Raw genomic sequence first — 16,359 nt, 5'->3', positions numbered from 1 at the left:
TAGTGTTCATTTTTGAGACAGAGAGAGACAGAGCATGAGTGGGGGAGGGGCAGAGAGAGAGGGAGACACAGAATCCGAAGCGGGCTCCAGGCTCCGAGCTGTCAGCGCAGAGCCCGACGTGGGGCTCGAATCCATGAACCGTGAGATCGTGACCTGAGCTGAAGTCAGATGCTTAACCAACTGTGCCACCCAGGTGCCCCATATATAGAGGCGTTTCAAAAGTGTTTTCTAAATAATATTCTGAAACCAACTCTAGGAAAACTTTGTTTTGAAAATTCGTTTTAGAAGGAAGTGGACATCCCACTAAGGGAGGCACTAGGCCAGGAACAGCCGTGCGTGGCGGTCGGGGTCCCGCACAGCAGCCTTCCCTCCCAACGCCCACCGGTGTTCCTTCCCGCACACCCACTGGATCCATGGTCCTACAGTAACTGGTGTAAACAGACCGGACCACACCAAAAACCCAAGAAAAATACAGCAGCTTTGTGCAACTATCACAGTAAAATTTATTCTGTAAAATACAGTTAAAGTACACTGTGCATAATTTAGCAAAGATCAAATACTGTAATAGGATTTTTTAAGAAAACATTTAGCACCCACTGTATTCTCAGGAATTTTGAGGACCGTGACCGTCTCTGCTTGCTCAATTCTCACAAGGTTACATGTTGTACAAACTAAGGGAAGATTCAACTTTTAAGAAGTCTGACAATATTTTTCAAATAAAGCAAAATCAGTTAGCAGGAAAATAAGTTCCACCTGACATCTGGGTACATCTTTTCCCCGAATCACCTAGCATGTCGTGGCCAGAAACTCCACTTGCTGAGTGAACTAGCAGCTTCCCTCCAAGGGTTGGGACCAAGTTTCCTTCACAGAGATCCTCCTGCACCAGTGAAAACTGTCATTTGCCCAATTAAGAGAGACTGCAGAGCGTGTCAAAAATGCAAAAACAGTCCCCAAATTATCTGTACCACTTAAAGGTTTGGAGCTAGCCCTCAGAGACACTAACTGCAAAGCACGGACTACTTTTGTTCGTCAGGCAGAGAGCTCGGGCAGCGTGCCTGGGCTCTCGTGTTACCTTTGGCCGTAACCTAGTTTAGGTGCCAAGTGAGACAAACTGTTCGCTGGGAACTATCTGTTGTGCTTCAGTACAGTTTGCCTTTTCCTTAGTAGGGAAGGTAATGTTGAAAACAGAACATTCGGTCTTTCTGGCAGTTAATCAACATGATACAACCTTACGTTTCTTAACTATAGATTTCCTAATTAACCATTTAAAAAAGGTAACAGTCAAAACCATTAAACCTTTCTTTGCTCTAGTTCACTGTTTTTATTTATAAACCACCTTTCTCCCAGACAAGCAATGTTACTGGAACGTAAGGCCAAGATGCCTTGTTGCTCACAATCCTATTCCACTTTCTCTTTTGGAGCGTCTTCTCAGCAGCCAGTTACCACATGGTAATTTTCACAGTTTCAAAGTTTTCCTCGTTTTAAAACAGCAACAAAGTGTTATACTTGATGGTAGTTATGGTCAAATAGTTCCATCAACCTTGTACAGTTTTTATAATACAACTTCAAGTATGTGCATCATGTCATCGACACAAACCTCAAAAATGAAAACCAAAGAACCCCAACCACCTAGTGCCATCTCCTTCTGGTGCTTGAGACATAAGAGCACCACCTATTTGTCTATTTCAGTGGTTAAAACGTAATCCCGTCTTAGCACCCATCTACTAGAGTTAGAGGTTAATGACAACGCATGATGGCTTACTGGAACGTAACAGTCTTAGCATCCCCTCAGAAGGAAGTCTGTTCCTTCTGCTGCAGCTGGCTCACAGAAAAGACTATTAACGGGGGAAGAAAGGACAGACTTCTAGTTAGGGCTGTGCGGTACTTAAATCACTTAAGTATTAATGTCGTGTTTCCCTGTAAGTACACAATCATACCAGATATAAAAGAGTTCAAGGAATTATGTTGTTGAGATACATCCGGATGAGCCACATTTAAGATGCTGACCGTGGCTTTGCAGCCTTACATAGAGGACAGAGGAAGAGCGCAGAAATTAATGCTGGTGATCAACTCCCATCTTTTTAAACCGAAATCTGTTTCATCAGCACTCCATTTCAAAAACAAAGTGGAGGATTCTAAACAACTGATCGATTTTTACACAAAATTGTGATTACCTAGATCAGTCATTAGACATGGTAAATACAAGCAAAGAAAATAAAGTGCACCTTTCCAGGATATAAAATTATAGACCCAGTAGTCACATTTTTAATTGGCAACACAGACTGAAATATAAAAAGTACTAGACACAACGAAGTTAGGTAGAAAGTAATAACATTTCAGTGAAAAGTGACAATCTGTCAGTACAGCAGAGGGACAGATAACCTTTTATTAAAGCTATTAGGTTTGGAGACTCTTGACTATTTTGATTTTGTGTAGGAGAAAGGAAAGCCATTCCTCTAGAAGGCACTAACTGATTTAAATGTGCAGGCAACTCCACAAAGAAAGTGTGTGCGAAGGACAGTCGAGAAGACCGCTTGGTCTTCTGCTGTAGTCCTTACTCTGCATGGTGGACTGTGCGCTATCGCGGAGGCACCGTATCAGTCCGCAGGCTGCCCCACGTCCCCGCCAGTATGCTCAGTCGACGGTCTCACAGATCTCCTTGACCTTCTGGTTGAAGTCTTCCGGTTGGTCTGCATACACATAATGCCCCGCCCCGAGAATGGCCTGGGAAAGGAAGGCGTCAGGAGGTCGGTGAGCAAAAGCATTTAAAAAAACACGATGACATAAACAAGGCACCTAGCAACGAAAGTGAGAACAGCCATACAGAAATAAAACGTAAGAGGATGAGCAACACTGATCTGCAGTAACTTTTATGTATCTCCATCAACTAAAGAATCTGAGAATAAAGGGAAAGATCTATCGGACCTTACTACAATTTTACACGCAAAGAGCCATTCTAAATTGACCTGCGCCAGCAGATCGAATGAACCGAGAGAGAACATGCTGCCTGGTGAGGGGGGAGCTGGTCAGGGGCCACTGGAGGGTCCTTCTCCCGCTTGGGAGATGCCACAGCTCTGGGGACAGGCAAGGCTGGCCTGGACAGGTGTGCGAGTCAAGCCCTGCCCGTCGTCACACATGGCATCGGGTCCTGACGGAGGCTCTGAAAGCTCGGGGATGATGCGGAATCTCCCCGCAGGCCGACACAACGGAGCAGGCTGCACCTGGAAGTGGAAGCCCAGACGGAGCCACACACTTACTATCGTCTTCACATACGAATGTGGCCGCAAGGACTGGATGCTGGTGCCAGAATTGCCGTCTATGCAGGATCGGGCGCCATAGATCACCGAAACCGGAATGTCAGGGTGCATTTTGCCAATTCGCTGGAGCATTGGCCTTTTTGCCCATCCGTAGGGAATGGTCATATTTTTGAACGCTGTCTCACCACTTAAGGAAAAGGCAAACAACACACATGTGACTTCGGGGGAGGAGCATGCATCGCACTCCCACCATCTCTATCAAAACACTCGTATTTAACTTCTCCCGAAGAAAAGCCTCAGTTTAAACAGAAAATGACTCACTAGAAAGTGTAAGAAACAAACCCCACTGAAGGTACACACTTTTGTTAGATAAACAAAATTTTCTCAACTCTAGCTGATTAAAAGTCACCCTCTTCTAAATCAAACACGCAACCCTAGTTGCCGATCATTAAATTATTAAATTCCCTATGGGGAGAGTTAAAATGTTTTCTTCACTGTAACTCATTTTGAAATGTAGAACATAGCTTTCCAACACGTGCACGGCACCAACTTTTTACCTGCAATAGTAAAGATACCAAGATGAGAAGAAATGCAGATTGAGTATTCCTTGTGTGTTTACATTTTTTCTTTCCTGCATATCATGACATTTGCTGTTTAAAAAGCCCTTTCTGGCAAGGGAGAGGCCGCCTTCTGGAGCAGCCCATTCTCAGAGACGGCAAAGGGCTCACCCGGGACCACGCCGGTCACCTGCCAGCTAGCAGTCCGGTGCCACGCCTCTTCCGTCCTGCCCACCACCCAGGAGGCAGCGTCCCTCTGCCTCAGTCGTCCAGGGCCAGGCACCAGGCAACGAGAGACCAGCCCCGGATCTCAGAGCCTACCGAAGCCGGTCCACTAGCCGGTCCTAAACCGTCTGCCGCGCCCGGCCTTGCCTCTCCTGAAGGACCCAATAAAAGTTCTGGCCTCACTTTCCCTTCACGCTTGTTTTCTGCCACGTGACCAAAGTCTCGTGCTTCCCTGTCCCGACTCGTGGCATTCAGTGACCCCTTTCTAGGTCCTGGGAGTATAACAAACTTTGCTTTCTTGAGCCCGTGTCTTCTCTTGTGGACACACCTGACCGCCCGTCACACAAAAGAACACAGCACACTCTGCAAACTCCCAGGACGGATCCGCTCAGCTGTCACTTCGGCTTCCTTGCAGTACCAGGCAGAACTCTGAACTGCCTGTTGTGAAGAATCCAAGTTCCACCGTAAGAAAGACCGAACTGGCACCGTGCCGGCACACGCAGTCACGAAACGTAGGGGGACAGGAAAGCAGGGAGACCACGCGGGAAAACAGGTGAGGTACCTGGGACTGGCCGCTAAAAACTGCTGGACCAGTCCGTACAGGGTGCCGTCCTAATCCGCCAGACCCCACGGCCCAGTGAGTCACAAAGTCGTCAATCTCTTCGGGACCCCAAGCCTCCCAGCCTCCCTCACTCCTGGCAGAGAAGCTCTAACCCACTTTACTAACAAGACCGAGACTTCAGCACAGCAGTGGCCACGGCCTCGCCCCTTAACTAAGCAGGCGTGCGCGGTCTCGGCCAAAAGCGAGGGAGGCTGCCTCTGCACCTGGCCTCTCGGCATGTCACCCAAGTCGGAACCCTGGAAGGCTGGGGTACCACTTGCAGGTTCCGAAGTGTGGCCCGTGACCCACCCACACTGGAGTCATCTGAAGGATTTAACATGCAGCCCCGCCCACCGAATCAGTCTTAGAAACAGAGTTCAGGGGTCACATTTTGATGGGCCCCCCCCCTCCCCGCCCCCAGCAAGTCTGGTATGCCATGAGGCAGGAGAACCGGGGCTCTGCTCGGCCTGCCAAGTGCTTGACCCTCTCCCTACGACTCCGCGGCCCTGTCTTCCAGGCTCCTCCTAGCTCCCCACTATCTTCAGGCTGGTCTGTCCACTGGTGCCTCGCACCTAACATCGCTAAGTCATATATTTAAAAACGAGAGAGAAACACCTTTGTTTGGCCCTCTTGCTCCCTGTGGCGTCTCCCCTCTTCTACTCACTGACAAAACGCCTGCACAACTCCCTCCCTGTCTCCCAGCCCTCACGTATTCCTCACCCACTGGAGCAGAGCTGCTCCCGCCGGCCCAGGGTCGTTAAAAAAGTGTTCAGCAAAAGAGGAGCGTTGTCATCATGTGACCTGGAACCACGCTGCAGGGCATCTCCCGGGAGTTCGTGAGACCGAATGCCCTTTGGCAGAGCAAAGTCTCTAAAAAGATCCGTGGTGTCGCCAACTATCTCCTTTTGTTTAATCTGGCAGCCCTTTTCGCGTAGAGCACGCAGACTCGGTTCGGAAACGCGGTTTTACCTGCAGTGCTGCTTTATCTCCCACCTCCGACCCCCTCCTGCAGGTGCCCAGGACCACGGCCCCCTCGGCTTACCCAGGACACGGTGCGGGGAGACAGCACACACTGCTGCCTCATCTCCCAGCGGAACCCGGGACACTTTTGCGCAGCAGACTCCCCACGAGCAGGGGAGCACGTTAACAAGCATCCGCCATTTAAGTACTGATAAAAATCTCGACTACTCACATGCTGTCAAAGAAGAAACGTGTCACACGCCGACACAGTAAACCGGAACCCTAACCCGTACCTTGGAGTCTGCACGTTGCAGTGGTAGATGTACTCTGTCACAGTGTCATCGTCAAACATTGAAGAATACTTCCGCTTGAAGTCAGGCCTTAAACGCTGCACGAGACTTAAGCCTACATAACGGGAAGGGAACGTTCTGAGTTACAGTCAACTGCCCGACTACCAGAGAAAGGTTTTGTGTTTGCTCCCAGAACGGGCGTTACACGCAGACACAGCCACGTGTGTTTAAGTGTGTATTTTAGGTGGAAAAGAGCACAGGGCCTAGTAGCTGCTCTCCTCAGGTTCCCTAAGCATTAAAATAAGGAGTAAAGAGTATTCTACATTGACTTACAGGTGTGTTTCAGGAGCTCAAAACGTACAACTTTCTAAGACTTGTCTTCATAGGAAAATAAATTCCATTAAACATGGCTCAAGTTAACTTATTAATCTTTAGTTCTCCCACAATTGTAACCCATTAGCCTCTAAATAAAGTAAACAAACTGGGATATACAAGTCTTTCTGAGGAAAAATGAGCCGAGTCTCTGCGGGATTTTGGACACTTCCAATCCTCCCGGCTAAGGCCATCCACTCCTGAGGGGAGAAGTAGGGCCAAGGCCCCCAGAGGAAAAAGGATGAAGGGCAGAAGCTTCCATCTGGTCCCTACTGCCCCTACCGGGGCCCCAGGGGCTAGCCAGTTTCCCTTTCTGCTGTCACTGCCCATTATTCTAGCAAGATCTTCTTCACCGGCCCTCCTTCCCACCTCTGAAGGAATTCTACAGCTCGGTGGAGAATTCTGATGATGTGGTTGACATTCTACGTGACCCCCCCCCCCCCCCGACCATGTGCAAGCAACAGTGGCAGACAGAGGGCATGGCGGGAGAGGGCCACTCCTAAGGAGCCCCCCTCCCTCCCCAACTACCGTCTCCTAGTTTCTTTTCCTACTTTACTCTTCCCACACTTGCTACATGTGGAACTGTGATCAAGCGTAATCCACTTGTATTTCAGGACTGTACAGACTAAATGCAGTTTTGAATAGTCCATCAGAGGAGGACCGGACACCTAAGAGGAGTGGCTCTGTACTACTCGGGGCGGTGGGGGGGGGGGGGGGGAGGGTGAAAGGGTTGTGGGTGGGGCACAAAGGCTATCTGGCAGAGCGCTGAGGAAGACTGCTGTGGTCACCAACCCAAACCCTGTGCAGTCCCGTGGTTCTCCCTATCCCAAAGAGGGGCACAGGGCAAAGAGGGGCCTAATACTTAGGAAGAGGGGAGCAGAATCTACAGCCACCTCTGCAGCAGTTATTTCCACACCCTCCCCCATCCCTCTCTTCTCGTCTTGCTGACAGAAGCCGACTCTTGTCTATGAGTTAGGCAGCAACACGCCCAGGTAAGTGGGCCCCTCACCCCAGCCCCTGGCAGCGAATCATGATCGATCAGCCACAGATACGTACTGTTCTCTGCCAGCGCAAGAACTAGGGGTGGGCAGAGACATCTGGGGAGGCCTGCTGGGGCCTTCCAAGGAAACTTTCTTCCCCGACAAAGAGCATTATGGGGAGAAGGCCATTTTCCACTCTTTCCTTTCTTCTTGCTCAGAGCGCTGCTTCGTGAGATGAGGCTTCCCGCCACAGCAGCCAAACAACGTTGAGGAGAAAAGGTCAGGAACCACAGCCGCAGGCCCCAAGGCCAACGTCAACGAGCCAGCTAGTACAACAAATGCTGACCACCTGCCTCCAGCCTGCTTGCTACGGGAACAACGAAAGGCCCTGTGGTTTAGACCACTGCGGTGTTCGGCTACTTGCGGCTAACAGCACTCCTCACGGATACAAGCGATGAGAGGGGAGCAGAGGTCCAGACCATCGCCATCGGGGACAAAGAGGAAAGGTAATTAATTCCCTTGGCTTTGGGGTGGAGACAGAGGAGCTGAGGGTGGAATCAGCTCTAAATCAGAGACTAACCCCTGTATTTCAAAATAGGACCAGAAACACAGATCACGAGTCCCCAGAACCTCGGGTGGAAAAGGATGATTTTATCTTAACACTCTGACATTATGGGGCAAGAAGGGAATCTGGCCATACCCAGGTGCCCCACGGTCAACGAAGTCAGGCTTTGTGATCTGCCAGCTGCGTATTGCCAACTAGCCAAAGCCTCTCTAATATCACCAACAGGTCAACAAGCTTCACTTCTTCTCCTCGTGCCCTGGGCTAGCTCACCTGCAGCGTTTCCTGCCTTCTCAGTTCTGCTAATTACCTGTAATGTTTACAGTATATTATATATATAAACCTACCTACCTATCTATCTATAAATCTCCTCTTTAGGAAGATCCAGTTTCATTATCTTTATGAAAGGACTGGTACTTTTTAGAGAAGGAGGAAAAGAAGTAATTTAGTAAATTAGTAATTCAGAGGAGGAGAAAAAGATTCAGTCTGTTTTTAAGGTTCTGACCAACAGTGGCGATCAGTAAATACTCCTCTACTACCAACGTATAAACACATTGCTTTCCTAAGATGCGGATGTAAGCACTCACCAAAGGGGCCTGCGATCCTGAGGCCAGCCAAAGGGTTAAAGGGAGTCAGTGCTGCTCCCAAGGCTCTGATCCACACTGGGATTGGCCTGTCTTGATCGGCAAGGTCCGGCCGCTCAGGAAAACCCCAAGGCTCCACTAAAATGAGATGATTAACCCTGTAGGGAGGAAGAACAGAAACAATTTCATTTGGCAATCTCACCCCAGGACTCTAAAGAATTAACATGGTTTATAAAGCAAAGGTAGAATCAACCACCTCAAAAACTTTCATATTAAAGACAAGACTAATGGCTGACCAGTCACATCATGATCTTATTGCGTGTAAACTTTCAGATTGATAGGAGCTGAGAGGTTTACGGGAGGAAGAGGGCTTCCTTTTTCCTGGAGGTCAACGTGGATAATAAAGGCTACAACAAGAGTAGCATCACAACAGTGGCTGACACTGTAGAAATGACTGAAGATTAATATTACCCTCGTAAAATAGCTTCAGATACCAACAACAGCGATCTCCTATGAAGCAATCATTCTAAAAATTTAAGAGGCATTAATTAGCACTTAAGGTGGGTTCAAAAGGACTTTTAAATAAACTTTCCATAAACACAGACATGGGCTGAAATTTCCCCTAGTCTGGTAAGCATGAGCACATCTGCCCTACCCATGAGATCACAATACACTGAGAACAGATTCTGTTCCTAACCCTTTCCTAATTTTCTTCTATAATGACCAAAGACATAGAAAATTCTCAGCCCCATCTCACATAAAATCCTTTCCTATCACTAACAGCTCTAATTGTTCCATCTTGTGAAACCTCCTCCTGACGAGGGAGGACCAGAGTTACCAGCAGTACTCCCACGTGCCCGCATCCGGTGTCACAGGCCATAAAGATCCTGAACAGGGCACAAAGGTCCTCATGACTCACATCATATTCAGCGATAACCAAAACAGCCAACAAATGCCAGCAAAAACATCCCAAGGACAAATGGACAATGATTCCTACGTCCCTTCCCTAAGTCATGACTGAAACAGAAAGGTAAAGAAGCCAGAACATGGGCACAGATGGCTATTATTCCCAATGTAAAATGTTTTATTGTTTTTGCCACCACAGAGAAGGATGAGTTGATAAGGAGTCCTTTGCTTTGACTGCATTTTCTCAAATACAAAGCTTTAGAGGACGGACCCAGAGCACAGAGCTCCAAGGGCCCTTGAGAACACACAGCCCAATGTTTCCTCTCACAGATGAGAAGGAAACTGAGGTGCACTGTGTGACCTGCGCCGGGACATACGGCTACTTAATGCAGAAGCAGGGCTAAACCCCCATTTCCCGATTGCAGTAAACTAAACCGTGCCAACAGGCCATAGAGCAGAAGGTTCTCTCTCTCCCCCAAGAACAGGCCAAGCAACATAAGATGACATATCAGTAAAGGTAAAGCTTAACTTGTATCAACTCTAGGCCAGTCCGAACCCTGAAATACTAGATTTCAGAGCACTGAAAAGATGTGTAGAGTGTAGCTACCAATCTTGTGTGGAGATGTGTAATAAGTGAGATTTCCATATACTTCATGAGACTATCTTCTACTGGCGTATGGAAAGGGGATGAAAAGGAGTTTGTTTGCTTTTTTTTAACGGCAGAGGCTGATAATGGACTTCCTCCTAAATTCCTTATTACAGCCCACAGTGAGACCTGAGGGGCGGGGAGAGGCAGGCATGCCAGAGGTTTCAGTGGAATCAATGACACAGTCACCCAGTTGAAAGCAGCAGAGATTCCCATTAGGAAATAGCTCGTAGTATTCACTGTGACTCGGCTCCTGAAGAGAAAAATGAACTCTTTGTTAACACATATTTTACCTTAAAAACTTTAAGGTAAATTAAACTTTGTTATGAATTTCTTTGGGGGTCCTGCCCCGTCTATTCTAGGCTCGTACTGATCTGCTGACCCAAGAGGGGGGAGGATGAAGGAAACTGTGAGGGAGGTCAGGTCCGGTCTATCTCTAGCTAAGTGACTGCCTTGTTTCTGCCTTAGTTTTGGCTTCCTGGTTTCATACAGATCTTCAAAATAGCATCCCTAGATAAAAATGCCAGTTTAACAAATTATGCAAAGTACACACACTAGAGAAGGCCAACTTTTTTTTTTTTTGAAGGGAGTGAATTGACCCAACAATTGTTCAGTCTTGTGTCTTCAGCCGAGCATGGTGCTTAGCACACGGCAGACGCTCAGCAAACATTTGGAGTCTCAGGTTGTTCCACGTTTCCACTCAGAAAGGAAAGCATGTAAGTATATAGAAACTTCATTAACTATACTCATAAAGTAAGCACAGCACTTAGTGCAAGTCTGGATTGTTTTGGTCACTATTACTTCTTAGATGAGCCTTGCAGGCCACTACCCATTAGTGGGAGTGAGCCAGCTGCTCTTTTTAATTGTGCAGTTTGGAACAGAAAAATATTTAACAAGTGTGATACCATCCCATGGAACTTTTATCTCAGACACACACATAATTCTTAGCGAGAGAGTATTGTCAAAAAAGTTGGAAAACAACTTTTTAAAAGCGCTGCCAAAACGTCTAACCTGGAGTTATGTATCATCTGCCTCCACTCGATGTAAAAAGCCTCAGAAAAGAACTTGCTTATTTCTGGTTAGAAGACTTTTAAATGAGACAGACCATCAGAGCACTTAGGTTGCGGCTGTTAATAAATGTCCAGGAAATGTTATCCAGTTATAGCGGCGAAACTGGGAAGGCTAGTAGAGAAGACTTTTTTTTTTGTAGGGGGCATGAGAAGTCAGTGGCCAGAACCACGTGTGCAGTGAGGCACCGAACTTTGAGTCTTCAAGAAAGCCTGACCACAGGTTATTACAACCTCGCAGCAGTCCAAGTTCCCAGGCTACCTTCTCACCAGCTCTGCTGGTGACAAGATTACCTCCTTGCCTGACAGAAGTTATTTGGTTTAAATGTGTATCTAAACTTACAGTAATGTCAACCCAACCCTCTGACAGTCCACAGAGGACGGCCTGACGGGATTGTTGGCTCACATCCAGGATTAAGGAATGAGTCTAGCAAGACGGCATACATGAGTCACGCTATCAGACTTCTTCGCCAAGAAAGAGAGACTGATTCAAACGACAGGAAAAAGAACTGGCAGAGCAGGAAGGAGAGAAGAGCCTATCCGTTTCGAAACGCTTGAAGAGGCATTCTTCAAATCGGTCACCGGAGTAGGTCTTGAATTTGAAGATGGTGAGCACATGACAGCCCAAGGGCAGAGCAGGGGATGACCTCTGCTCCAACAGGCGGGGAGGAGGGAGTCTGAATGCCAACAAGGGTATTTTATATAAACCTGACTCTCATGGGCTTTAAGGTCAGCCACCAGCCAGAAATGATACAAGAAGACAATCAGGCCTAGAACCAAAGAGCACAAGGGAACCAAAGGACCTACTTACAGAAGAAGGAAGGGAGCAGGGAAAGCCAGAGGGAGAACCCTCAGCCCCAAGGCTGGCCCCAAGGCGTTTCCCGCCGGCTCCCGCCTCTGAGGGACAAGGCAGCAGCTCCGAGAACAAAGCACGAAAGACCCCCGACTTCAGGCCAAGTAGAGGAGCCTTTCTTCTCAAGTGGGGCTGGCAGGAAAATGCTCAGCCCATCTGTGTACCGTCAGGAGACAGAGCCAGGCAAGGCTGCAGGTCAGAAGACCTGAAAGTCATTCCGTGCAGAAGAAAAGCCCAGTCGTAACCTATTCTACTGTATCTATTCTCTTGGCCAAACACTTCCCAAATCAGTAAGTTTCCACACGGGCCTTTCCGTAGTTTATGACAAGGTGTTTATGGTGTGGTGCGCTTGGCTCACTCGACTCTCTCCCATGCCCACCTTACGGGGGATCACACAGCCTGAAGAGGAAGGTAGTGGGATGGCAGCCCATGACGCCTCACGCCGCGAGTGACCCTACTGTTTGTGACACAGCACATTAACCTACAAATGAAACTACGATGGCATCTCTCATACACATCGTGGTAAGCGAACCGAGATGACCGAAGGTCATTTGCGGGATGGGACATAGTAATTGTGCCCCCGTTTAAAGAAACCTACAAACCAGTTTGTAACCCCTCTGCTCACCAGCCACATGGCCTTTCCAGAAGGGCCCAAGCTGTCCACCTAGCAATTTCTTTCCCCAATGCCTAGAATGCTCTCCCCTTGAGACTCAACCTCAGCTTACACTTCACTTCTTCAGGTGTCATACTGGGCCAGGTTCTCCTCCAGAGCTCCCACGGACCTGCCCACCCCCTTCACACCCCTCAGCAGGTTAAGTTGTATCTCTTCTCCAGCACATCTTAAGCCTTCTAAACACATACAGTCTCTCAACATTCGTTAGGGGCGCCTGGGTGGCTCAGTCGGCTAAGCATCCGACTTCAGCTCAGGTCGTGATCTCGCGGTATTTGGGTTCAAGCCCCGCGTCGGGCTCTGTGCTGACGGCTCAGAGCCTGGAGCCTGCTTTAGTCTCCCTCTCTCTCTGCCCCTCGCCAGCTCATGCTCTGTCTCTCTCTTTCAAAAATAAACATAAAAAAACTTATATAAAAAACATTCTTTAAACACAACCAACCTGCTGGAATATAATGTTAAAGTATTTCATTCATTACCAATATTTCTTTCTTTTTTTTTTTTTTTTAATTTTTTTTCAACGTTTTTTATTTATTTTTGGGACAGAGAGAGACAGAGCATGAACGGGGGAGGGGCAGAGAGAGAGGGAGACACAGAATCGGAAACAGGCTCCAGGCTCCGAGCCATCAGCCCAGAGCCCGACGCGGGGCTCGAACTCACGGACCGCGAGATCGTGACCTGGCTGAAGTCGGACGCTTAACCGACTGCACCACCCAGGCGCCCCCATTACCAATATTTCAATGGAGGAAGCATCCAGGTGCTTTTCTGCATAAAGCATCACAACTGCTGAACGCTCAGTTTTCAACCAGTATTAAGAATTGGGAAAATACGTGACTGCCGCCACAAGTTAGGCCACAAAACAACTTTTATGGACAGAGACACTCTGCTGCTCACAGACATGAAGCATCTTATGTTGACCGAATGAATACAGATTAGGAAAAAAAATGGATCGGGTTTTATCTGTTCTCTAGCAAAAGAACGCTTCCTAAACAAGTACATTAAACTAGTAAACTATGCACTTTCATTCTGTACCTCAAACTGCCCTATAAAAATAAAAAAGGAAGAATGGGGCCACCCATAAAAGATGAGAACAGAAATAGGTATGGACTGTTGTCTTTGGGTTTGTTCCTGCACGCGTAGAAAAAATTGTTTTACTTCAGAAAGAAAAAGAAAGATTGTATTTGTTATACTGGAGGAAACAAAGAAAAAGGTAACTCTCTCAGAGTCCATTAGGAGAAAAAACAGAGACACAAGAAAAGATGCACAGTGAGTGAAGGAAATTAAGCGCATCTCATCTGATCTCAACTAGATCATTTTTTCCTTCTTTTCAACCCCCTCCCTGCAAAATCTTTCTGAAAAGCAAAGATTTATATATTTTAATGTTTATTCATTTTTGAGAGAGACCGAGCGAAGAGAGAGAGAGAACATGAGAACACGAGGGAGGGGCGAGAGAGGGGGGACAGAATAGCCAGACCGGGCTCGGCGCTGACGGCAGTGAGCCAAAATGGGGCTCAAATCATCGGCTCACATCGTGAGATCACGACTTGAGCCAAAGTTGGATGCTCAACCGACTGAGGCACCAGGGTGGCCCTCAAAGATTTCATCTCATGACAGCACAATATAAATGGTACCTGTGGGAAAGGCTATGTGTAGTGTAGAGGCGGGAATTATACGGGACATGTCCGTACCTCCCTCTCAATGTGGTTGTAAACCTAAAACTGCTCTAAAAAAAAATGAAAATCTTTTCAAAGAGCTGGATCAAGTGAAAGCTGGGTCAGAGACATTGAGAGTAGGTAGTTCCATACGCAGTTAATACTGTTAAAAGATAAAGCAGTCATATTGAAAACGTCCAGAGTTTATCTGAGCAAAAATGTGAATGTGGCAGTGAGTGGTTAGATATGCTCCAGCAAAAGGAGGGGGGCAAAGACTTCCGTAGAGAATGTGTGGAAGCAAAGACAGTAAATTATCTGACTGGCTGTAGGTTAAAACCAAGTTGGCTATTTGTGATTGGTTGTTTTTAGGTTTCAATTTCATAACCTTGAGGCAATTACAGGCTTAGATTTTAATTTGCTTACGTAGGCCATGAGAGCATTACAGCCACCTCAGTCTGATGGCCTCCTTGTTTCATGAACTTAACACTGGGCACCACCATGTGCCCAACCACAGTGGTCTGACTAAATGTCATGCGTGATTTGGGATACCTGAAAACCCAGAGGACCTCACTATTTTGAAATTAACTTGTGTTTAATAATGTAAGTTATACAGATAAGAATATAGGCTTGAATAGCCAACACGGTCTATAGACTTCTCAAATACTGGGTAGCAATCGCTCGATTTAAACATGCTAATTATTTCAAGCATTCTCTTGGTGGTTCTCGGTCCTGACACATTTCTTTAGTTTTATTTCTAGCATTAGGCACAAGCATTCAAAACGCATTTTCTAAAATGCAGCCCACTGCAGGAACCACTGGCTTGCTTTCAGAGACTTGTGCTGCCCACCATGTCATTCAAAGTATGTTGCCGTTGTCTTTCATAGAAAGTTTTAAGGTGCTCATTCTTCACTGGGTGTTGCATGTAAGTGAAGAATCACTGAAGTCTATCCCTGAAACCAGTATTTCACTGTATGTTAACTAATTAAAATTTAAATAAATAAATAAACAAATAAAAACAAAGTGCTCATTCTCTTTTGAATCACTGATTTCTTCAGAGTACTTCGTAACTGCAAATGAAACTCTCACCGACCGACCTAAATAGTAAATAGCCATGAAGGGCCAGGATTCACGGCCAGGGTCTAGCCCACATAGTCCTGTATCACATCGCCAAAGAATAAATACCACGAGAGAAACATAATAAACCCCTGATAAGAAACAAAGGAAGCCCAGCCCCCCTGCAAAGAGCCCCCTGTTATCTTTTACCTGAAAAGTATCCACTTCCTTCTCTTACTTTCCGCTACGAGTAGGACACAGTAGAAGATAGTAAATTCCAAAAGCCAACTAGAAAAAGAAAATTTGCTGGATTTTTTTGGAAGAAGGGGTCTGTCATTTGACAAGACTACAACCGGCTAGCACACCCAGGACTACAAACTCTCCAAAGGGGGGAAAGTATTAAAGCTGAAGTTGAGACAGAGAACGTGTACAGAAAAAGCCAGCTGTCTGAGGGAAGAAAACCTCAGGGACGCAGGGCTGCTGCCCCATGCTTCCAAGTGTCGACAGCACACCTGAGGTCACATGACGGGGCGGCCTCACAGGTGCGCGCATGCCATCTGAAAACAAACGACCATCATCCTAGGTTTCATTCACAGACCTCACTGTCAAAGTTGGCTGCAATTCTGGATTTAAAAATTAGTCTAATGAGAAAATGCACCGGCAACATAAAAATGTTGATTTTTTTCGTCTCTTTCCGAATAAGGAAAAAAAAAGCTTTTCTTCTATTTTCTTAGCACTCAAATGTGACCTTCACTCAGAGCTGAAACAAATAGGAAATAGCACAAGAAAATAAGGTAAACAAAGAAAGCAGAAGTACAAAGATTCTGAAGCAAACTTCAAGTCATTAATTCAAAATGACTCTGAAAAATAAATCTGTAACAATAAAGGTAGGGCACAGATAAGAAAAACCCTGTCAGATACACTATGCAGATATATTTTCTGTAGTTTACAGGTGAGAAAACTGAAGCTTCCAGGCTGAAGGATTTGCTCTAAGCCAAAAAATAACATTGGCCCCCAGGACTTCTAATTTCTCACCTTTGGGTTCCTGTTACACTTTATTATAACCTGAAAAAGGTTACTAAAAGCCTGTTGGGCCCAGAGATCTAATGATAACAATAACAATAAGC

General features: G+C 46.7%; 1 protein-coding gene across 2 annotated transcripts in view; it reads right to left on the bottom strand.

Annotated features, from left to right (window-relative positions):
• Positions 1-479: 479 nt before the first annotated feature.
• Positions 480-16,359, bottom strand: part of ABHD5 (abhydrolase domain containing 5, lysophosphatidic acid acyltransferase) — a 31,422-nt gene continuing 15,542 nt past the window's right edge. Inside the window, exons 4-7 of one of the 2 annotated variants that reach the window (XM_003992286.6) lie at positions 8,392-8,546; positions 5,894-6,005; positions 3,258-3,444; positions 480-2,724 (exon numbers count right to left, since the gene is read on the bottom strand). In XM_003992286.6, the coding sequence (XP_003992335.1) occupies positions 2,635-2,724; positions 3,258-3,444; positions 5,894-6,005; positions 8,392-8,546 (544 nt within the window). In that variant the 3' untranslated portion in view covers positions 480-2,634. The remainder of the gene's footprint in view (positions 2,725-3,257; positions 3,445-5,893; positions 6,006-8,391; positions 8,547-16,359) is intronic. The other variant, XM_045037978.1, reaches the window with a different exon arrangement.

The sequence above is a fragment of the Felis catus genome, chromosome C2 (genome assembly GCF_018350175.1).
Source record: "Felis catus isolate Fca126 chromosome C2, F.catus_Fca126_mat1.0, whole genome shotgun sequence".
Lineage (NCBI taxonomy): Eukaryota > Metazoa > Chordata > Mammalia > Carnivora > Felidae > Felis > Felis catus.
The sequence above is the reverse complement of the archived record's forward strand: the minus strand, read 5'-3'. Positions and strand labels throughout refer to the sequence as shown.